At 41.7% G+C, this 17439-nt stretch overlaps 1 protein-coding gene and 1 long non-coding RNA gene across 3 annotated transcripts in view; one reads left to right on the top strand and one right to left on the bottom strand.

Annotated features, from left to right (window-relative positions):
* ncam2a (neural cell adhesion molecule 2a) overlaps window positions 1–17439 on the bottom strand; it is a 473690-nt gene that overhangs the window by 144587 nt on the left and 311664 nt on the right. For both annotated transcript variants that reach the window (XM_085397463.1, XM_085397464.1), the window contains exon 3: window positions 3870–4076. In XM_085397463.1, coding sequence (XP_085253589.1) covers window positions 3870–4076 — 207 coding nt within the window. The remainder of the gene's footprint in view (window positions 1–3869; window positions 4077–17439) is intronic.
* On the top strand, window positions 14643–17235 carry LOC146642350 (uncharacterized). The gene is made up of 4 exons (XR_014909620.1): window positions 14643–14767; window positions 15233–15311; window positions 15690–15785; window positions 16548–17235. It is a non-coding gene; the product is annotated as an uncharacterized LOC146642350 (long non-coding RNA).

Raw genomic sequence — 17439 nt, 5'->3', positions numbered from 1 at the left:
GGAAAAACTTTCGAAATTTAACTGATGGTGACCTTGGTATATTTTAAACAGTTAGCTTGAATAGAACTTAGGTGTACCTGGTATAGAATCGGATGTCAGTGTCGGAGCCAGCAAAACGCTGTAACCCAAATTCTCGCTGGACACGTAACTCCTGTATTTCCTTCCTCAGAGTCTCCACGTCTTTGGACAGGTCTTCTGCAGCTGATGCAGATATGTCCAATGCAGACGGCTCAGGGACTGAGCAGTAGTCATGATCTCTTGTAAGACTTTGCTCTTCTTGATCGTCAGGAGGAACTAGTTCAGGGCGTCGCTCCGTTCTCTCCCAAACACTACGCCGCGGTGGTTCAACTTTATAGCCATTCCACTCAAAAAGTGTTGGTACAGCACCTTTAATAAGCCTCCTTCGACCATCGAGGGTTGTTGGCTCTATGAGTTGATCACTGGCAAAGTGTCTGCAGCAGACCCTGGTGTGAGAGGTGATCGTGAAATGATCCCGGCGTATGTTTACCGGCCATTGTCTTCTCAAGTCGGAGTGGGTCGGAAAGGCATGAAAACTTAGTATGCCATTAAATTTGGCTGAAGCTGAACAAAGTGGGACACAGCAATGCTCGGAGTATTTCTTCTCCTGTTTTTGAAAATGTTCTGTTTTAAATACTTTCCTTTTTATACTCATTCTGAAGCGACATTAGCATAGCTACCGATAGATAAGCAAACGTACCGGAAACGCACAAGCGGTACTATTTGGAAACGGAAATACGTCACATGCCCTAGTGCAAGTAGTCTATTGGCAGTCACTAAAGACAACTTTGAAAAACCTCCACAAATATGACTAGCTACTTGTTCAGAAAATGAAAAAAAAAGGAGTGGCTCAAACAGTAGTGCTAATATAGTAGCAACCATACTGCATTACACTGGAGTACTAACAGAAATCAAGCTAGCAGGCACAGCACACAGAACAGCAATGTTTTTGCTTAAATGGCAATCCTAGCATGCTACATTCTCACGTTGACAAATGTACATGCTAACCAGATAATGTTCTTATGGAGAGCATCAGTGTTAAATATGTTATCTTGCTAAAATTTCCCAAGTATCACTTTCTGTAGCTAATTGGCCATAAACCATGGTGCATAAGAAGCACAAATTTTGAAATGACTATAGATAAAAAGCAAATTGGTTACTTAACTTTTCTTGTTGTTTAGGACTCAAATGTCAAAATTTCATGGCAAGATTTGCTTTTAGATTTTACAGTTCTAATTAAAATTAGAAATACTAACCTCACTGTGGCTTTGGTGGAAAAAACTGAATCAGAGGATCCCTGAATTAATTAGTTGCCATCTCAGGGAACATGTGTGTACTAAATTTAATGTGAGTTAGCACAAGATTGGCCACTAACTCATTGCTAGCTACTGCTTTGTTCATCAGACTGTGGACCAGCTTTTAATTCCAAACTGATCTGACAATCCGTGCTGCATGATTACATCTGGCCATCATAGAGAAGTCAGCAACTGCGGAGAAGATGTCAACACTTGGTCTCCCACAGGTCATGAATTTCATGTAGAACATGTTGCAGCACGCAGGTCTGTGCACCGTGCAGAGGAGTCCTCGCCTGTTCCGACTGTGCGCTGGCAGAACACCTGGCTGGATTTTAGGGTGGTTTTCATCCGCCTGCTGCTCATGGAATCTACACTGAGGACCCCAGTGAGTGATGCCTGGTTACCATGGAAACAATGATTTTGGGGAATTGGTTATGTGTTGAATGAGGCAAAGGCTGAGTGGTGGCAGGTGTGATTGAAGCTGTGATGTCTCCCCTAATGGTTCGCTGGGAGAGGATGAAAAGGCAGCCACACAGCAGGTGATGATTTCCAGAGTGTGTGTACATATAACTGTGTGTGTGTGAGTGAGCTCTGGAATCAAATCCATGTACGTTTTCTCCAATTAAACTTTGTGTAGACTCCTGATCAAAGACTCACACCTCAGAGGTCACTTGGCTCTTATGTTATCTTTTGTGCTTGTAGCTTTTGGAATCTTTGTCCTCTCACCTGCGAACAGAGAGAGTTCTACCTATGATCTTTTTTTTTTAATATGAACCCTGCTCTCGCAAGCATTTTGTCAATAGACTAATAAAAAAAACTTGGATTTCTATAACCCACTTTAAAGTGTTCCACTAAATGACTTCACACCTTGATTTGACACCAAATTCTCTTGAATAGCAGGCTAATACTAATTCTACACAGATACAGCCATAGATACAGTATATGGCCTGTATTTGTATAGCGCTTTTACTTACTCCCTAAGGACCCCAAAGCGCTTTACACATCCAGTCATCCACCCATTCACACACAGGTGATGGCAGCTACATTGTAGCCACAGCCACCCTGGGGCGCACTGACAGAGGCGAAGCTGCCGGACACTGGCGCCACCGGGCCCTCTGGGGAGGCCGATCCACGACTGATAGTGTACCACTGTGTTTTTTCTATCCAGGTGTGCTTTTATTACACTGGTAGTGCATTTGGGATCATTTTCCTGCTAAAAAACAAAAAAAAACAAAACTAATGCTAATGAAACACTTTCCAGATGGCACTGCATGGTTGATCAAAATTTGATGATACAGTTCTGTCTTTATAATTCATCAATTTTGGCAAGATCTCCAACACCGGTGGTTGAAACGCAGCCTCAAACCATGACAGAGCCTCCTCACTGTTGTACCTGTCACTTGAATTCTTCTCTATAAACTGATGATTTCTGAATCAAAAATATCCAGTTTGGATTCATCGCGCCATCAGACTTGTTGCCACTGATAATCAGCCTTTTCTCCCAGTTTCCCTTCCTTGACAGCCACCCTTCCACTGAAATACTTTCTCCTGATGTTTCAGTGAACAGTGGATGGATCAGCTGAAGGGCTAGATGCATCTCTCAGGTCCTGTGTTGGGTTTTTGCTGGTCTTTTCTTATTTATGTCCTTTTCTTAAGGACATGACTTTTAGACACAGTTCATCTGCTGTAGATAGTTGTTTTTAGGCTTGACACTTCTTTTGTCCTCCACTTGTCCAATGTCCCCAAACTGTTTAAGTACACACCGCACATATGCCAAGTTTCCAGCTAATAGTTCTGGGAATCACTTTATTGGTGTAAAAATGCTATTTTATGCCTGTCAGGCTTTGTTAGCTTGAATTCCTTTCCACTTAAATCCGCATAAAACATGTGTTTGTGTTTTTTAGATCTACATTGTAATTTTCCCTAAGTTGCACAAAGCTCCCTGCTCCAGGAGATGATCTTAGTGAAACCAACATGTTTTTCTCGTTTTATTTCTAAATTAAATCACAGCAATAAGCTAGTGGGGTTTCAGTCGGATGTCTTGCTGAACAACAATTTAAAGATGCAAATTCACTGATTACTGCTAGAATGGAATCAGTAAAAAAAAAAAAAAAAAGGTCTATAAACACCAACACTATTTCCTGGGCAAAACATTAAGTTTTTTCCCAGGAAATAGTGATTGGTCAGCAAGGCAGGTAAGTCAGTGCCCGATCTCTCATTATTCCTGACAGGATCTAAATCCTGTGGCATTGCTAGCCGTCATTATAATTTAATCACAAGAATCAGTCTAACTCACACAGTCACACACAAAGTCAAAGGTACATGCATCTTAGAAATCTTAGGTTTCTAAGATGCATGTGCACACACAGAGAGCTAACGCAGCTTGTGGCTGTGGAGAGGGTAGAGAGAATATGAATCAGCTGGTTGTCCTGGTGATCAAAAGCTAATGTGAGATGTTTATTCTCTTCGTGTCCTTATGTTCCAATCTCCTTAGGAAGCAAACACAGAGCATCTGTGGGTAAATGTGTCAGCTAGTGTGTGTGTTATCAAGCTTACGGTAGATCTCCAGCACAACGGAGGCCTCCTCAGTGTGACCACTGACATCGGTGGCCTGGCAGCGGTAGATACCCGCATCTTCGATGATGGCATTATAAATAACGAGCTTGGATCTGGATGCTTCTGTGTGGAGCGCCATTCGCTTAGAGGCCACGATGCGCTCGCCCTGGGGGTTATACCACTCCAACTTGACCGGCTCGCCGATAGCTAGGAGCAGAGAGAGAAGGAGATATATCAAATAAACTGATTACAAGGAGTGTATTTTACTCCGTTAGACCGGCAAAGTAAAGATTATGTCACAACACAGCATAATGTTTACATTCATTCGTTGAGAAAGAGCAGTTTTCATGATTACTCACATTCACACATGAGATCTATAAAGAGGGCAGTTTTAAGTGCATACTTTGCACCTTCTTGACCTTCAGCAGCTTTATGTATTTCAAAATGAATCCAATGAGAAGAAGCTGCAACAGTTTCAGCAGTTTAAAGCCTCAAGATTGCTTGTGAAAATATACCAGATTGCCTTTGAGTACCATGTACTTGGCATGGCTATACCGGAAGACCTGTAGCAGATAACTAAGTTTGCTCACAACTGTGTCCCCACCCACTCTGTAAAAACAAGCTTTTACAGAGTGAAACTTTTACAACTGAAGCATCCACAAACCGAAAATGGAGTAGTCCAGGTAGCTCCACAGCAACTAACATTAAAGTTAACTTGAATTTTACAGTTATGTTGAAATAAAAATCAACTAATTATTTTAATTGAAAACATGAAGGCTGCAAGCTGCTTCAGACCTGCTTAAAAATGTTTTCTGGAAACTAGTCATTATTATCAGAGTTCAAAAATATCAAAGCATCAAAACAACAAAGTGGTCCAATTATTGTACGTATTTTCAGCTGATTCATAAAATGTGATTCAGCCTCTCCAGTACAATTTTCATATTTTTGTAGGTTTCTTTTAACTGGACAAAATGATCAATTAGTATGGGTGCAAAGTAATTGCCATTATGCTGTAGGGCACATCTTAAGCTTGCTTTTGACCTGTCAATGAACAGCCCATTGTACCCAAAAGACATTCAGCATCAAAACAATAGTCAAAGGCATCAACCATTTCAAAGACTTTTCACATGATGCCTACAAAAAGAAAATCTGGTTGCTAGGAAGAGGTTTTCCTCACTGAGCCTAGACTGAAGCAACTCAACTGCTTCGTTTGGCAGATCCAAAACTCATTCTTGGTTATTTAACCCTGGGTAAATGAATAACTAGGGGAGAGATGAGCTATTAGAAGATGGATCTTCAAAGTCCTCATCATTAGAACGGTGTGCATCTGGAGACAAAATATAATAAGACGCTTCTCTCTCATCAAATAAGCCAACAGAAATATTTCTGTTGGTATTTCTATTGGTTTTCATCATCTAAATGTGAACAGGTCTGATTGTGATGGCAGGTTAGCGTAACTAAGTAACTGTCGTCACCCCCCAACTGGTCACAGGAGATGTATGGCCCCTCCCTGAGCCTGGCTCTGCCATAGGTTTCTTCCTGTTAAAAGGCATTTTTTCCTTCCCACTGTCGCCAAGTGCTAACTAATAGAGGGCAGTTTGATTGTTGGGGTTTTCTTTGTATTGTTGTAGCATCTTTACCTTACGATATAAAGTGCCTTGAGGCAACTACTAATGTGATTTCATTCTGCATAAGTAAAATTGAATTTAGTTGACAGATGATTTGGTTTTTGAACTGTATCCAGAAATACTGATTTAACCAAAGTATCACAGTGATTCTGTGGCTCCATCCATGCCACCAAAACCCAAAGCTCTTTGTCTTCCTATAGTCCACACTCGGTTTTCGACACAACCTGGCAAACTGAAAGTGCCCATGACTTGTCTTGGTTGCCATTTTTATGCTAAAATAAGCACACCTTTTTTTTCCACAGAATCTGCGACGGTTTCATCCTGTTTGGATGTAGTGAAACATCCACAAATATAGCACAAGAAAACTTGTGAAAAAACATGATGCAATGAGCAAACATGAGGAAAAATGAACATTACTTTTTGAAATCATTAAAGAACAAGTGTTAGGTTTCATATAGTAAAAATGACGCAGGGGGTCAAAATCCCAATTGAATACCCTTTATTTCATTAGATATTACATGTGAGTACTTTCTTGGTACTGTTTGGTTTGCTCTGCAGAGCTGAGGACCATCTACTGTCGTTGCTGGAACTAGTTTAGCGAACAGACGGGCTGAAATTACATGATTATGTCATAATCTTGGATTTACATAGCTAATAACTCTGTACAGGAACAGGGACATATGCAGTCCATAAATTCCACTCTTGTTCCTGTGTTTATGCACAGCACTCCTACGATTGCAAACACGGATAGATTCTTAAACATGGGTGCAAGCAGTAGGCCTGCTGAAAAGCTAACCTGAATTCTGATTAAAATGGCGCCCATATGTACCTTGTGAAACATGAACTCATCTGGCTACTGTAGGAGATGATAGAACCATCTGCCCGCAGCAGGTGCTGCTTGCCTGTAAATTCTGCAAATAAAAGTGTCAGTGTGGAGGGCCATTACTTGGCCCATCAATCAGGCAGAGACTGGAACAAGAGAGGATACAGACAGAGGCTTGTCCAGTTAGGAAACAAAAGATAGAGGAAGAATAGAAATGGCAGACACTGTTATATCATATCATAATAGAAAAACGGCAGTATGACCCCTCAGAAAGAGGGAGTAGAAAGCAGACAGTCAGAATTCCCTTTCCCCCCCTCTCTGCTACTGTCTGTAAGATGCCCTTGAGCAAAGCTTTTATCATTCAGGTGCACAGCAGCCTGCATCAGAGGCCTGCAATGGCTCAGCTCACAACAGGCAGGAGTAACTGTGAGGGGATGGCTTCAGGTATGACTGGATTTTTGCTAGGGAAATATGCGGATTATAAAAAGAGCATAGAGCTTAGATAAAAATCTATTTTAATGGCTCACAAACACAAGAAGGTACATGATAACAAAGTTCCCTCTTGATATCCATGCTTCCAAAACGCCGGCTCCAGCTTACATACCCCAACTCCGATCATCATCACATGTTTCCAACAACCATCAGCGTTGCATGCTTGGCGTGTGCTGCTCATTAGTTTCAAAGCCAACAAATCTGATGAGGCAATCAAACACGAGTGTTGCTCAAATCACATTACAGCACCAAGCGTCCCGGGCTTTCCGACCGGAGGCTTGTGGGGAGCAGATAAGCGTCTAGCATCCCCGCGGCCGTCTCTTTATACCTGTTAGTATCCCAACGTTATCAGCACTTTCCATTTTACAGTCTGTTGACAGCAGAGACAGTTAAATATGCTCACACTGATGCAGCTAGTGTGGTGACAGGCCATTTGCTTCACAGATGATCTGAGAAGACAGGAGTGCAGAGCGTGATGCCCTGTTTTTCACGCTCAGCCCTGCCTCCCCTCTGTGCGTCTTTACAACTGCATGAATAGCTTGTGGAAATTTTCTGTCGAACAGCTCTGAAAATCTGCATAATCTCTGGTGTTATTACTGATTTCTGCTGGAAGACAATGACCGTCTCTTCTAAATGTTGTGCGGTAAGACAATGATCACTTTTTCTAACCGAAACGTCTACTGCGGCACTGTGATTGAATGACAGCTTAATCCTGAAAATCACAAAGAAGTGACCCTTCAGATGGAACCGGGACAAGCGGAAAGCTTTGTGTCCTCCTTGGCAGTGAGAGAGCAGCTGAAAGAAATACCGAAGCAATCTCCTCAGCTCCTGCACAGGGTAGATTATTGATTAAGGAGGCCTCTTGGTGCCAAAATTAGCTGAGCACAAGCCTAAACACTCTCAGATTCCCACAGCACCTGGCATTGGGGTCTTGGTAGAAATTGATTTAGGTCTCCAGGGAAGTAGATAGCAGCAGAGTAAAAGGCTGACCAGGGAAAGAATCTCACCGGTCAGCGTGTTTATGTGTGCCGCTTGGTATCAAAATGATTGGTTATATATCTATCTCTGTCTACTCTGTAATGTCTAGCCACTGGGAAAATGCAGGTCTACTGGGACGAGGGATGTGGCCCTCCCTGCTTTGGTTATCTGAAGAAAACATGGAGAAACACATTAGCTGCTGGATCTCGGCAGGCTACCGAGGTTGCTTTTGTAGCTGTCTCCTGTCTTCTGCAGCAGCCAACACTTGTTCTGGCTCTCTGCCACTTCAGTCACATGGGAGGTTAAACACACACCTAAACACCCATTTATCCACCTCCTTTATCCACCACGGAACACCGCCTTTGCCTCCGCGAACACATCGGACTACAAACACGCACATTACCAACTCCGGAAGACGATCAAAGCAGCCAAACGTGAGTACAGGGACAGGGTGGAGCAACAGTTTGACAACCCTCGGAGTATGTGGCAGGGACTAAACACGATCACAGACTTTAGAGGGAAAACCAGCACACCGCAGACCACGGCCTCTCTGTGTGAGGATCTAAACGTATTCTACGCTAGATTCGACACAGCGAACACCATGAGACCGGACAGTGTGCGCACCGCGGATGACGTCAGTGCGCACACTGTGTCTGAGGAGGATGTGCGGAAGTGCTTCAGGAAGGTGAACGCACGCAAAGCTACTGGTCCGGACGGGATTCCCGGCCGCGTCCTCAGGTCATGCGCGGCTCAGCTGGCTGGAGTGTTCACGCACATCTTCAACCTTTCCCTCTCTCTGTCTGTAGCCCCAGCCTGCTTCAAAATGGCCACCGTCGTCCCTGTACCCAAATCCTCCACCATCTCCTCATTGAACGACTGGCGACCTGTAGCCCTGACCCCCATCGTAAGCAAATGCTTCGAGAAGCTGGTCAGGGACTTCATCTGCTCTGCACTACCCGACTCACTGGACCCTCTACAGTTTGCATACCGCCACAACAGGTCCACTGATGATGCCATAGCCCTGACACTACACACTGCCCTGTCACACCTGGAGAAGAGAGACACGTATGTGAGGATGCTGTTTGTAGATTACAACTCAGCATTCAATTCCATCGTTCCCTCGAAGCTGGACTGGAAACTGCAGGATCTAGGACTGAGCAGCTCCCTCTGCAGCTGGATCCTTAGCTTCCTGTCTGACAGACGCCAGGTGGTCAGACTGGGCAGCATCACCTCATCCCCCATCACACTGAACACTAGTGCTCCACAGGGGTGTGTACTGAGCCCTCTCCTGTACTCACTCTACACCTACGACTGCACAGCCACTAACAGCTCCAACATCATTGTGAAGTTTGCGGACGACACTACAGTGGTGGGTCTTATCACCAACGGTGATGAGACGGCTTACAGGGAGGAGGTCAGCGCCCTGACCCACTGGTGTCAAGACAACCATCTCACCCTCAACGTCGCAAAGACAAAGGAGTTGATAGTGGACTTCCGGAGGTGCAGAGAAGTACACACCCCCATCACCATCAACGGCGCTGCTGTGGAGAGAGTGAGCAGCTTCCGGTTCCTTGGTGTACATCTGGCTGAGGATCTTACGTGGTCAGTACACACAAACAAAACAGTGAAGAAGGCGCAGCAGCGCCTCTTCTTTCTCAGGAGACTGAAAAGATTCGGCATGAGCCCCCGCATCCTCAGGACCTTCTATCACTGTGCCATTGAGAGCATCCTCACTGGATGCATCACCACCTGGTATGGCAACAGCACCGCCTACAACTGCAAAGCTCTCCAGCGAGTAGTGCGGTGCTCTGAACGGATAATTGGAGGTGAGCTTCCCTCCCTCCAAGACATCTACAGGAAGCGCTGCCTGAGGAAAGCGGGGAGGATCATCAAGGACTCCAGTCACCCCAGCCATAAACTGTTCAGACTGATTCCATCAGGAAGGAGGTTCTGCAGCATCCGGTCCCGTACCAGCAGACTGAGAGACAGCTTTTTCCATCAGGCCATCAGACTGCTGAACACGTCATAGACACCTCAGCTTCACTACTGGAACTTCAACATTATGCACTCCACACTGTATATAAATGCCACTTGTTTTGCACATATTCAACTCTGTATATTTTATATATTTTATTATTATTATTATTATTTTTTTTTTTTTTTTTTTTTTTTTTTTACTATTTAATTTGTAAAAATGTGTATACACACACACACACACACACACGTAGGAAAATGTTTAGTATACACATCCAGAAATGCATACACTATTATATATTGTACATATATTTATTAGTTTCAGGTTGGCCATTCTTGTATTTTGCTCGTTTGTGTTGTTGTGTTTGCACATCTCTGTTGCTTGTGGGGCTCGCACACAAGAATTTCACTCGCATGTGCTGTGCCAGTGTGCCTGCACATGTGATGTGACAATAAAAGTGATTTGATTTGATTTGATTTATTTGTCACGCCACGAGTCCAGGTTAATTTCAAATAAGAAGAAAAGAGCTGCAGTAGGTGTCGTTATTGCTGTTTGTTTTCCAACTGTAAAAAAAACCCCAAACTGGTTACAATATTGAATACTAATAAAGTCATAATTGTTTTTAATGACACTTAAAATAGTTTGGAAAGTCTTGCTGACATGATTGTGCTAGTGTCTTCAAATAACAGGCAATAATTTCCCAAGTTTTAAGAAATTTACATCTTCCTGAATGGACATTAATGAGACAAAATGTTTAATTGACATTTAGGCACCTCTCATATCTTTTGCTTGAAAAATGAGAAATCTGTGAAGCAATCTATTGAAACCTGACAAAACTACATGGAAATAAAGTGTATAACTTCTCTTTAAGTAGTCGTCAGGAATAGTTCTCCAGTCTTCTTGAAGGGTAATCAAAGCTGCCTTTTGTTCTGTTCTCTGTCAACATGATCCCACACTGCTTCAGTAATGTTGAGGTCCGGACTCTGGGGAGGCCAATCCATGACTGATGGTGTTCCACTTCGTGTTTTTTCTATACAGGTATGCTTTTACTGCATTGGCAGTGCGTTTGGGATCATTGTCGTGCGAAAAAAATAGATACTTTTCATCTGCTGTAGATAGTTTATTTTGTTTAGGGCTGGCACTTTTCAGGTTTCGTCTAATAGCTCTTTGCTGGTGCAGGAAGTATTTGCACCAGCAAATGCAAATAAAAGATATATTTAAGGGCCTGTCAAACTGTGTTAGCGCTGGCATTTTGAATACATTCAAATAAAGTCAACTCAAGAAACTGGAATAAATTATCTGTTTTAGTGACAGGCTGCTAGATACAAAACTAGTTCTTTCCAAGTTGTCTGTTATGTGTAGACACAACACTGTTTCATTCCTTGAGTTAGTTTTTGGATGCTTAAATGAGATGAGATGAGAGATGAGATAGCCTTTATTTGTCAGTTGCAGGTCTTTTGCCCACAACCGAGATGACAGACTGTACATACAATACACAAACATCACATTGGGGAGACAGGTCAGGCTAGGTAGCGAGGAAAAAAAACATCGAAATGTGTAACACAGAAGGATAATACAGGAATGCACAGATATCAACACACCATAGCACAATAAACACAGACAGCAACATGGGAAAGAGTTCCAGTGTGTACATCTGATCTGGGACTGCTACAATCTTTCGACTGCGCCTCCAACTGACCCGATGTCCACATCATAGGGGAGGTAAGCATTGGAGGTGGCTTCTGGGGTAGGGAGGGTGATGCGTCAGTGAGTGCTTATCAGTATCAGTATATGTATATGTGTGTGTGTCCATAGTTCAGCTGAGACAGTGTCCTTCGCCCTGCTAAGTAAACAGTCTTCCAGCCAACCCAGGTGGCCTTGAATGGGAAGAAACAGACTAAACACAGTTGTTATCAGGGTGTTTTGTTCAGCTCCGGCCTTGCAGCTGGCGCCAAAGGGGTATGCGCATAAGTGATGGTATTTTTTACTTTAGTGCGAACAGCTCATATGAATTTCAAAGCAGTTCTACAGTCCAACACTGGTCTCTCAATCTCCCGTTGGAGAGCCGCGAGCTTCGCCATACTTGCGTTCTGTGATGTTGTCATTTCTTGTGCTCAAGGAGCCAATTTCTGAGAACTCACGGCAGTGTGCCTCCCCGAGATATTATCCAATTTGCGCCCAGAGAGATGTTATTCCAGGCTAGCCCTTCCGAGATGTATCCAGTCTGCAGTCAGAGATCTTATTCTGAGTATTCACAGCAGCCGTAGCCTCTCCAAGATCTTATCCGTGCTGACCCAAGCCCATTTTGAGAAACTCACGCTTCTCCCATCGTTCCAATCCCAGCGGGCAGCCTTGTGGGGGTTTGAACAGCCGGTTCCGCTTTCTTAATTCTTCGATAAGTCAGGGCCAAGCCAGCTCCGATCAGCCAGAACCCTGTTACCATGGTTCCGAATAGGTAGATATCTTCAGCACTCAGGCTCACCCAAGCACAAACTTCTCGTTGAGAAAGGGGGTGTCAAATGACTCATAAGTTTGTTAAGTCGCTTAACAAACTGGCCTCAAAATAAGTAAGGAGTAAAGAACCAACGTCCAAAGGAAAGTTGTCAATGACTCCCGAAAAACCTGAAGAACTATTGCTCAATACCACTTAAAAAAAAATGGCTCCTTCGAATCAAGATATAAACAAATCAAGGGTGACTCAAGATTCATTCTTACAGTACTGTAAGAATCATGAAGGTATGTTATGAAGGCTGTTAATGTTTATTGATTGACTGGAGGTACACTACTTACAGCAACTACTGGTCACTATGCAGTGTTTAAAGATGGCTGTTGTAGTGTAAAGTCTAGCAAAAATATATAATTTGAGCTACCAATGCCATACGCCACCTGGTGTGTACCTGTGAGCACTGGCAAAAATGATGGTATTTGACTTCATGGCAACAGTTTCAGAGACCAGTGAGATGATGAAAGATCATCTATTACGTTTGAAGTTTGCACAGCAGGTCCATGGGAGGTTAGCATTTTATCTTCTGCTGTCATAGCTACTAAATAAATAGCAGAAATACATAATCAACCAGGTTAATGCACTTGACTAGTCAGTGGCACTTCTTCAAAGACTGAAGTCCACCTATTTCTTGACAAAAAGGTCCAACGTTTTGCAGTGGGCTCCTTTGCAACTCTCCCTCAGAGCCTCATTGAAATGAATAAAGGGGCTGAATTTTTTTATTTAATGGCATGAACGCAGCTTTATGCTGTGAACCCAATACTGACACTGGGAGTCATTTCAGTTTGCATTTTCTGCATCATATCCCTGGTAAAGTACCGTAAAAGTACTGGACACAAAATATTTTACTTTTAAAGAGATAAAATAAACTATTCTGAATATTTTAAAAGGAAAGTTTAATTATGGTTTGTAGATACTGTGTTAGTAATGTTTTTAATGTAGCATGCATTTTTTCCAAACCATTTCCTCAAAATGTATAATTACCATCCAAACAAATCTTCCCATTTGGTAATAATCCTTGGCTTTCTCACCTTATTGTCTTGCCAGTTTTCTCCAGTTCAGCAAAAAAACTCACGCTTCCTGTTTTCACGGGTTCGGGACTGCATTAGCAAAAAAACAGCCCATTAAAGTGACAATGGGCTAGCAATAATTAAATGAGGGAGTTTTTGGTGGGTGTTGTTTTTGTTTTTAAAGGTAAATGCAATTAGCACTGTCAGTTGGCAACAATACTATTTGTACCTGGGATGAATATTCAGTGTGGCTATTTGCACCCATGTATAGCACAGTGTACAAAGCACGACAGACACAAGCATCTACCATAGCCAGCAATGCCATTTTCATCCACACACACATTGCCAGAATGGCTTTCCAAAATATGGATAATGTTGTGAAAGGATTTATTTTAGTCCAAACTATTTCTACAAGAATCATTCATATCTCTCAGTCTTCAGTCATTCATGTTTTGTTTTGCTTTTCCTGACCTGTGAGATCTTCAGGTCTTCGCTGTCTCCCGTCATCTCATGGTCTCAAATAAAAACTTCACTGAATGTCATCTTTATGGAGTAAGTTTATTGAAAGAAAATGTGCTTAATTTATTCTTTTGTGTATTAATAAGAGCTAATTCTGCCTCTCATATTCTCTTTTTAAAGCAAAGGTCACTGAATAGATAGGACTTCATTTACTCTCAAGTCAATGGTCTATGTTTTAGAAGAGTTTGGTGAAAATGCCAGTGCATTAATGATCTATGTGATAATTAGCTGTAATAGAAATACTACGAAGGTCAAAGTTCACAGATCTAGTCATTCTTGACCTTTGTAGCAGCAGCTGAAGACAGGATAGAGGAGCTAAAGAAGATGTGAAGGGTGAAGGCAACAGGAGTCTCCAAACTGGCGGAGTGTTTCCAGCAGATCACAGAAACGACATCAGGAACATTTCTGTTCCTGATGTCAAGCTCCCGGGCCTCTGGTAGAGGACCCGAGCTTGAACGATAAACAGACCACCTGCAGGACAAGTGGGAAATGTATTTGATATATATTCATTAATTTTATAGAAAGTCTTTATTATAAAATTATTATTTAAAACGGGACCAGCAGCCTCCTTAAAGGTGTCTTGTTTAAGTCATTGCTCTTTCCTAATAACTTAAACCCTTGCATATTATTCGTACTTCATCCCTTCACAGTACACTGTAAACCCCAACAGTCTACCTGACTTATAAAGTTTGTGGATATAACAATTAAAATTCCTCACAAAGTTGAAACAACTTAAAACTTTTCTGTTCGGTTAACGATTCAAACAGTTATAATTGTACATGGCTTAGAAGTTAAGAGTAAATACTGCTTTCTTAATTATGATTTTTGAGTAAATGTTTTTTTCCGAGCTCCGCATGTGGACGTCATGACGTCATGACGTCTTCTCTCTAACCTGAACGACGTTGACAGAAAATTCTGTTCAATATGGCTGCCCTTCTCGAGCGACTGGAGAACACATTTGGAGAAACTTGTAAGTAAAACGGAACCTTCGTTATGTTTATTTTTTCCGTAAAAAAGCAAGTATATTAATATGTTGCAGCCAATAACTTGTTTTCGAATGCGCTGTTGTGTTAAAAAGCACAGACCCAGGTGGTGAATAGTTGTTCGCGGTTGTTCGCGCTCTTTTTCAAACATAGATTATGTCGTCAGTTTTACAGTTTTAACCGATTAAAACACAGTTTTACGAAGAATCACACATAAAGAAAGGGTCTTAGTGATATTTTAACGACCCCTTGCCAACGCAAGAAAGTTGGCGTTTTTACAACAGCAGCCTCATTGTTCGGCAGGTTTTTGTTTTTTTTTCTTCTCATTAGCATCATTCAAAAGTGACTTAGCTAGCAGTGGCAACTTCTATCTAAAACAATTGAAATATAGCAAGGTGTTGTATATTTAGTGTGCTGATAAGGTTTTCAATATTTTTATTTTTTCTTCCAAGGCTGAAGGCCAAAGACAAAAAGACAGAAGAAAAAAAAATTCAGACTGCAATTAATTTCAGGTGGAGACAGTAAACACAGGTGAGTTGAAAGATCTATTGAAGAAACCATTCATTAAGTCCCTTAAGGTGAAGATTTCATATATTGATAATGATAAAATTAACACAAATTAAAAGTTTCACTGATAAACACACAATTTTTCCTTGCTTTGAACCCCATGTTCTATATAGATCACAGCTCTGATCTGGAGAACACTATTTTAAAATACTGTGTAGGGTTTTTGTCAAATGATTAAGAAACATACTCTCTGTCACAAGAGACAGAAAGGTTGTATCTTAAAAGAAAAGTCTCCAAAATTTAGTAGAGTCTGATGTCATGCAGTTTCATAAACATGTATTCTCCCCAAAGAATGACACCTGAAAACTTTGCGTTAAATGAACTTTTCTTTTCCCTTTTTAGGAGGCGCCTGATATCAACGTGAAACGCACTGCAGTACTTCGTGCCCTTCCTGTATACCTGCGGGAGGAGGACCCAGAATTCTTTTAGACATGTAATGTAAGTGTATTTTTGCATTACTTAAATTCTGCCAGTAAGATAAAATGCTATGGATTTTTTTAAATACAATTTAATACCCTAGCAGCTACCAAATTGTACAAACAAAATACCCTCTCTGTAGAAAACCCACACACACACAGGTCAGGAGCAGGGCACAGGCGTATCACAGCACTATGGCTATGCTGCAGGTGGCCCAAAAACCAGGCTGAAGTCAAGATTTAGTTTCTTTTTGAGATAAAGTCATGAAATAAAAAATTACTTTTTTTTTTAGAAAAATAATAAAAATACAAATTATGTAATGCAAGAAGCTAACACGTTAATGTACATTTTTCAAAAAAAGTAGAGTACCCTAACTCGTTACAAAGTAACCCACTACACTGCTGAATGTTTTGCTAGATTACAGGTCATGCTTGTCACATTCTCTCAAACCAACCTTACTTATTTAATTGGGGCGATCGTGGCTCAAGAGTTGGGAGTTCGCCTTGTAATCAGAAGGTTGCCGGTTCGAGCCCTGGCTCCGACAGTCTCGGTCGTTGTGTCCTTGGGCAAGACACTTCACCCGTTGCCTACTGGTGGTGGTCAGAGGGCCCGGTGGCGCCAGTGTCCGGCAGCCTCGCCTCTGTCAGTGCGCCCCAGGGTGGCTGTGGCTACAATGTAGCTGCCATCACCAGTGTGTGAATGGGTGTGAATGTCTGGATGACTGAATGTGTAAAGCGCTATACAAATACAGGCCATTTACCATTGATACTGTGTCTATTCCAGGCGGACGCATTGGATGAGTCGACCCTCATTGACACTCCAGTTGCCCTTCTCACAGTGGTTACCGACGGCGCTTCCCAGTCCAGTCCATTTTACTTCCTCAAGCATGGCTGTTTTGGTGAAAGGCGACTAGGTGATGCGTGATATTCCCAGATTTGCAAATGCATTTTCTTTATTGTTTGGCTTGATCTATGCTCTGCATTTAGACTACCCCAGGAAGCTGGTTCACACATTTGCCTTAGTCCAAAATATCTTCATGGGGCTTGATGACGGCAAACCCCTGAAACCCCTGCCTACATGCTCTTAAGGAATATAAGGCAATGTTTGTTAGGACACGCACTCTGTTACTGAGCACTTTGTTTGAAGCACTTTAAGCACTTTAAGTTTACTACAGGCTTTGGGTGGATTTAACTCCATCAGTTTACCTAATTTTCCTATACTTGACTGCCTTATCTGGTTATTTGGAAGCTGATCGTCTTTGTACCCATTTTAAAAAATTGTTTTTCATTTCTATTTAAAAAAAAGTGATTAGTATTTGACTTTTTGTTTTGCATTTTTGTGTATTTTGAGAAAGATGCAATTAGGACTGATGTCGTCCTTCGTGAGTTTATAAAAAGATAAATGTTCTACACAGAATTTATAATGCTCACTTTATGGTGCCGATGTCCATGTTAGTTGTTTTATAAAAACATTTGTGATGTTTTTAAATTTTCATGAAAAAATGTTAAATAAACAAAATGTAAAGTAACTGAATTTCCGTACTTTTTTTTTTTTTTAGTAGTCTACACTCACAACATAAATATCTTTTAATTAATAATCAGATAATTTGAGTTTAGGTTGTAATATAATTGCATTGTGTTGCATCAAAATAATAAACTACAAGAAACACAAAAAT

Source organism: Rhamphochromis longiceps, linkage group LG23 (assembly GCF_057381845.1).
Source record: "Rhamphochromis longiceps isolate RC_006_pf linkage group LG23, R_longiceps_female_GT1.1, whole genome shotgun sequence".
NCBI classification, from domain to species: domain Eukaryota; kingdom Metazoa; phylum Chordata; class Actinopteri; order Cichliformes; family Cichlidae; genus Rhamphochromis; species Rhamphochromis longiceps.
Note: the sequence above shows the minus strand (reverse complement) of the source record. Positions and strands in the feature narration are given on the sequence as shown.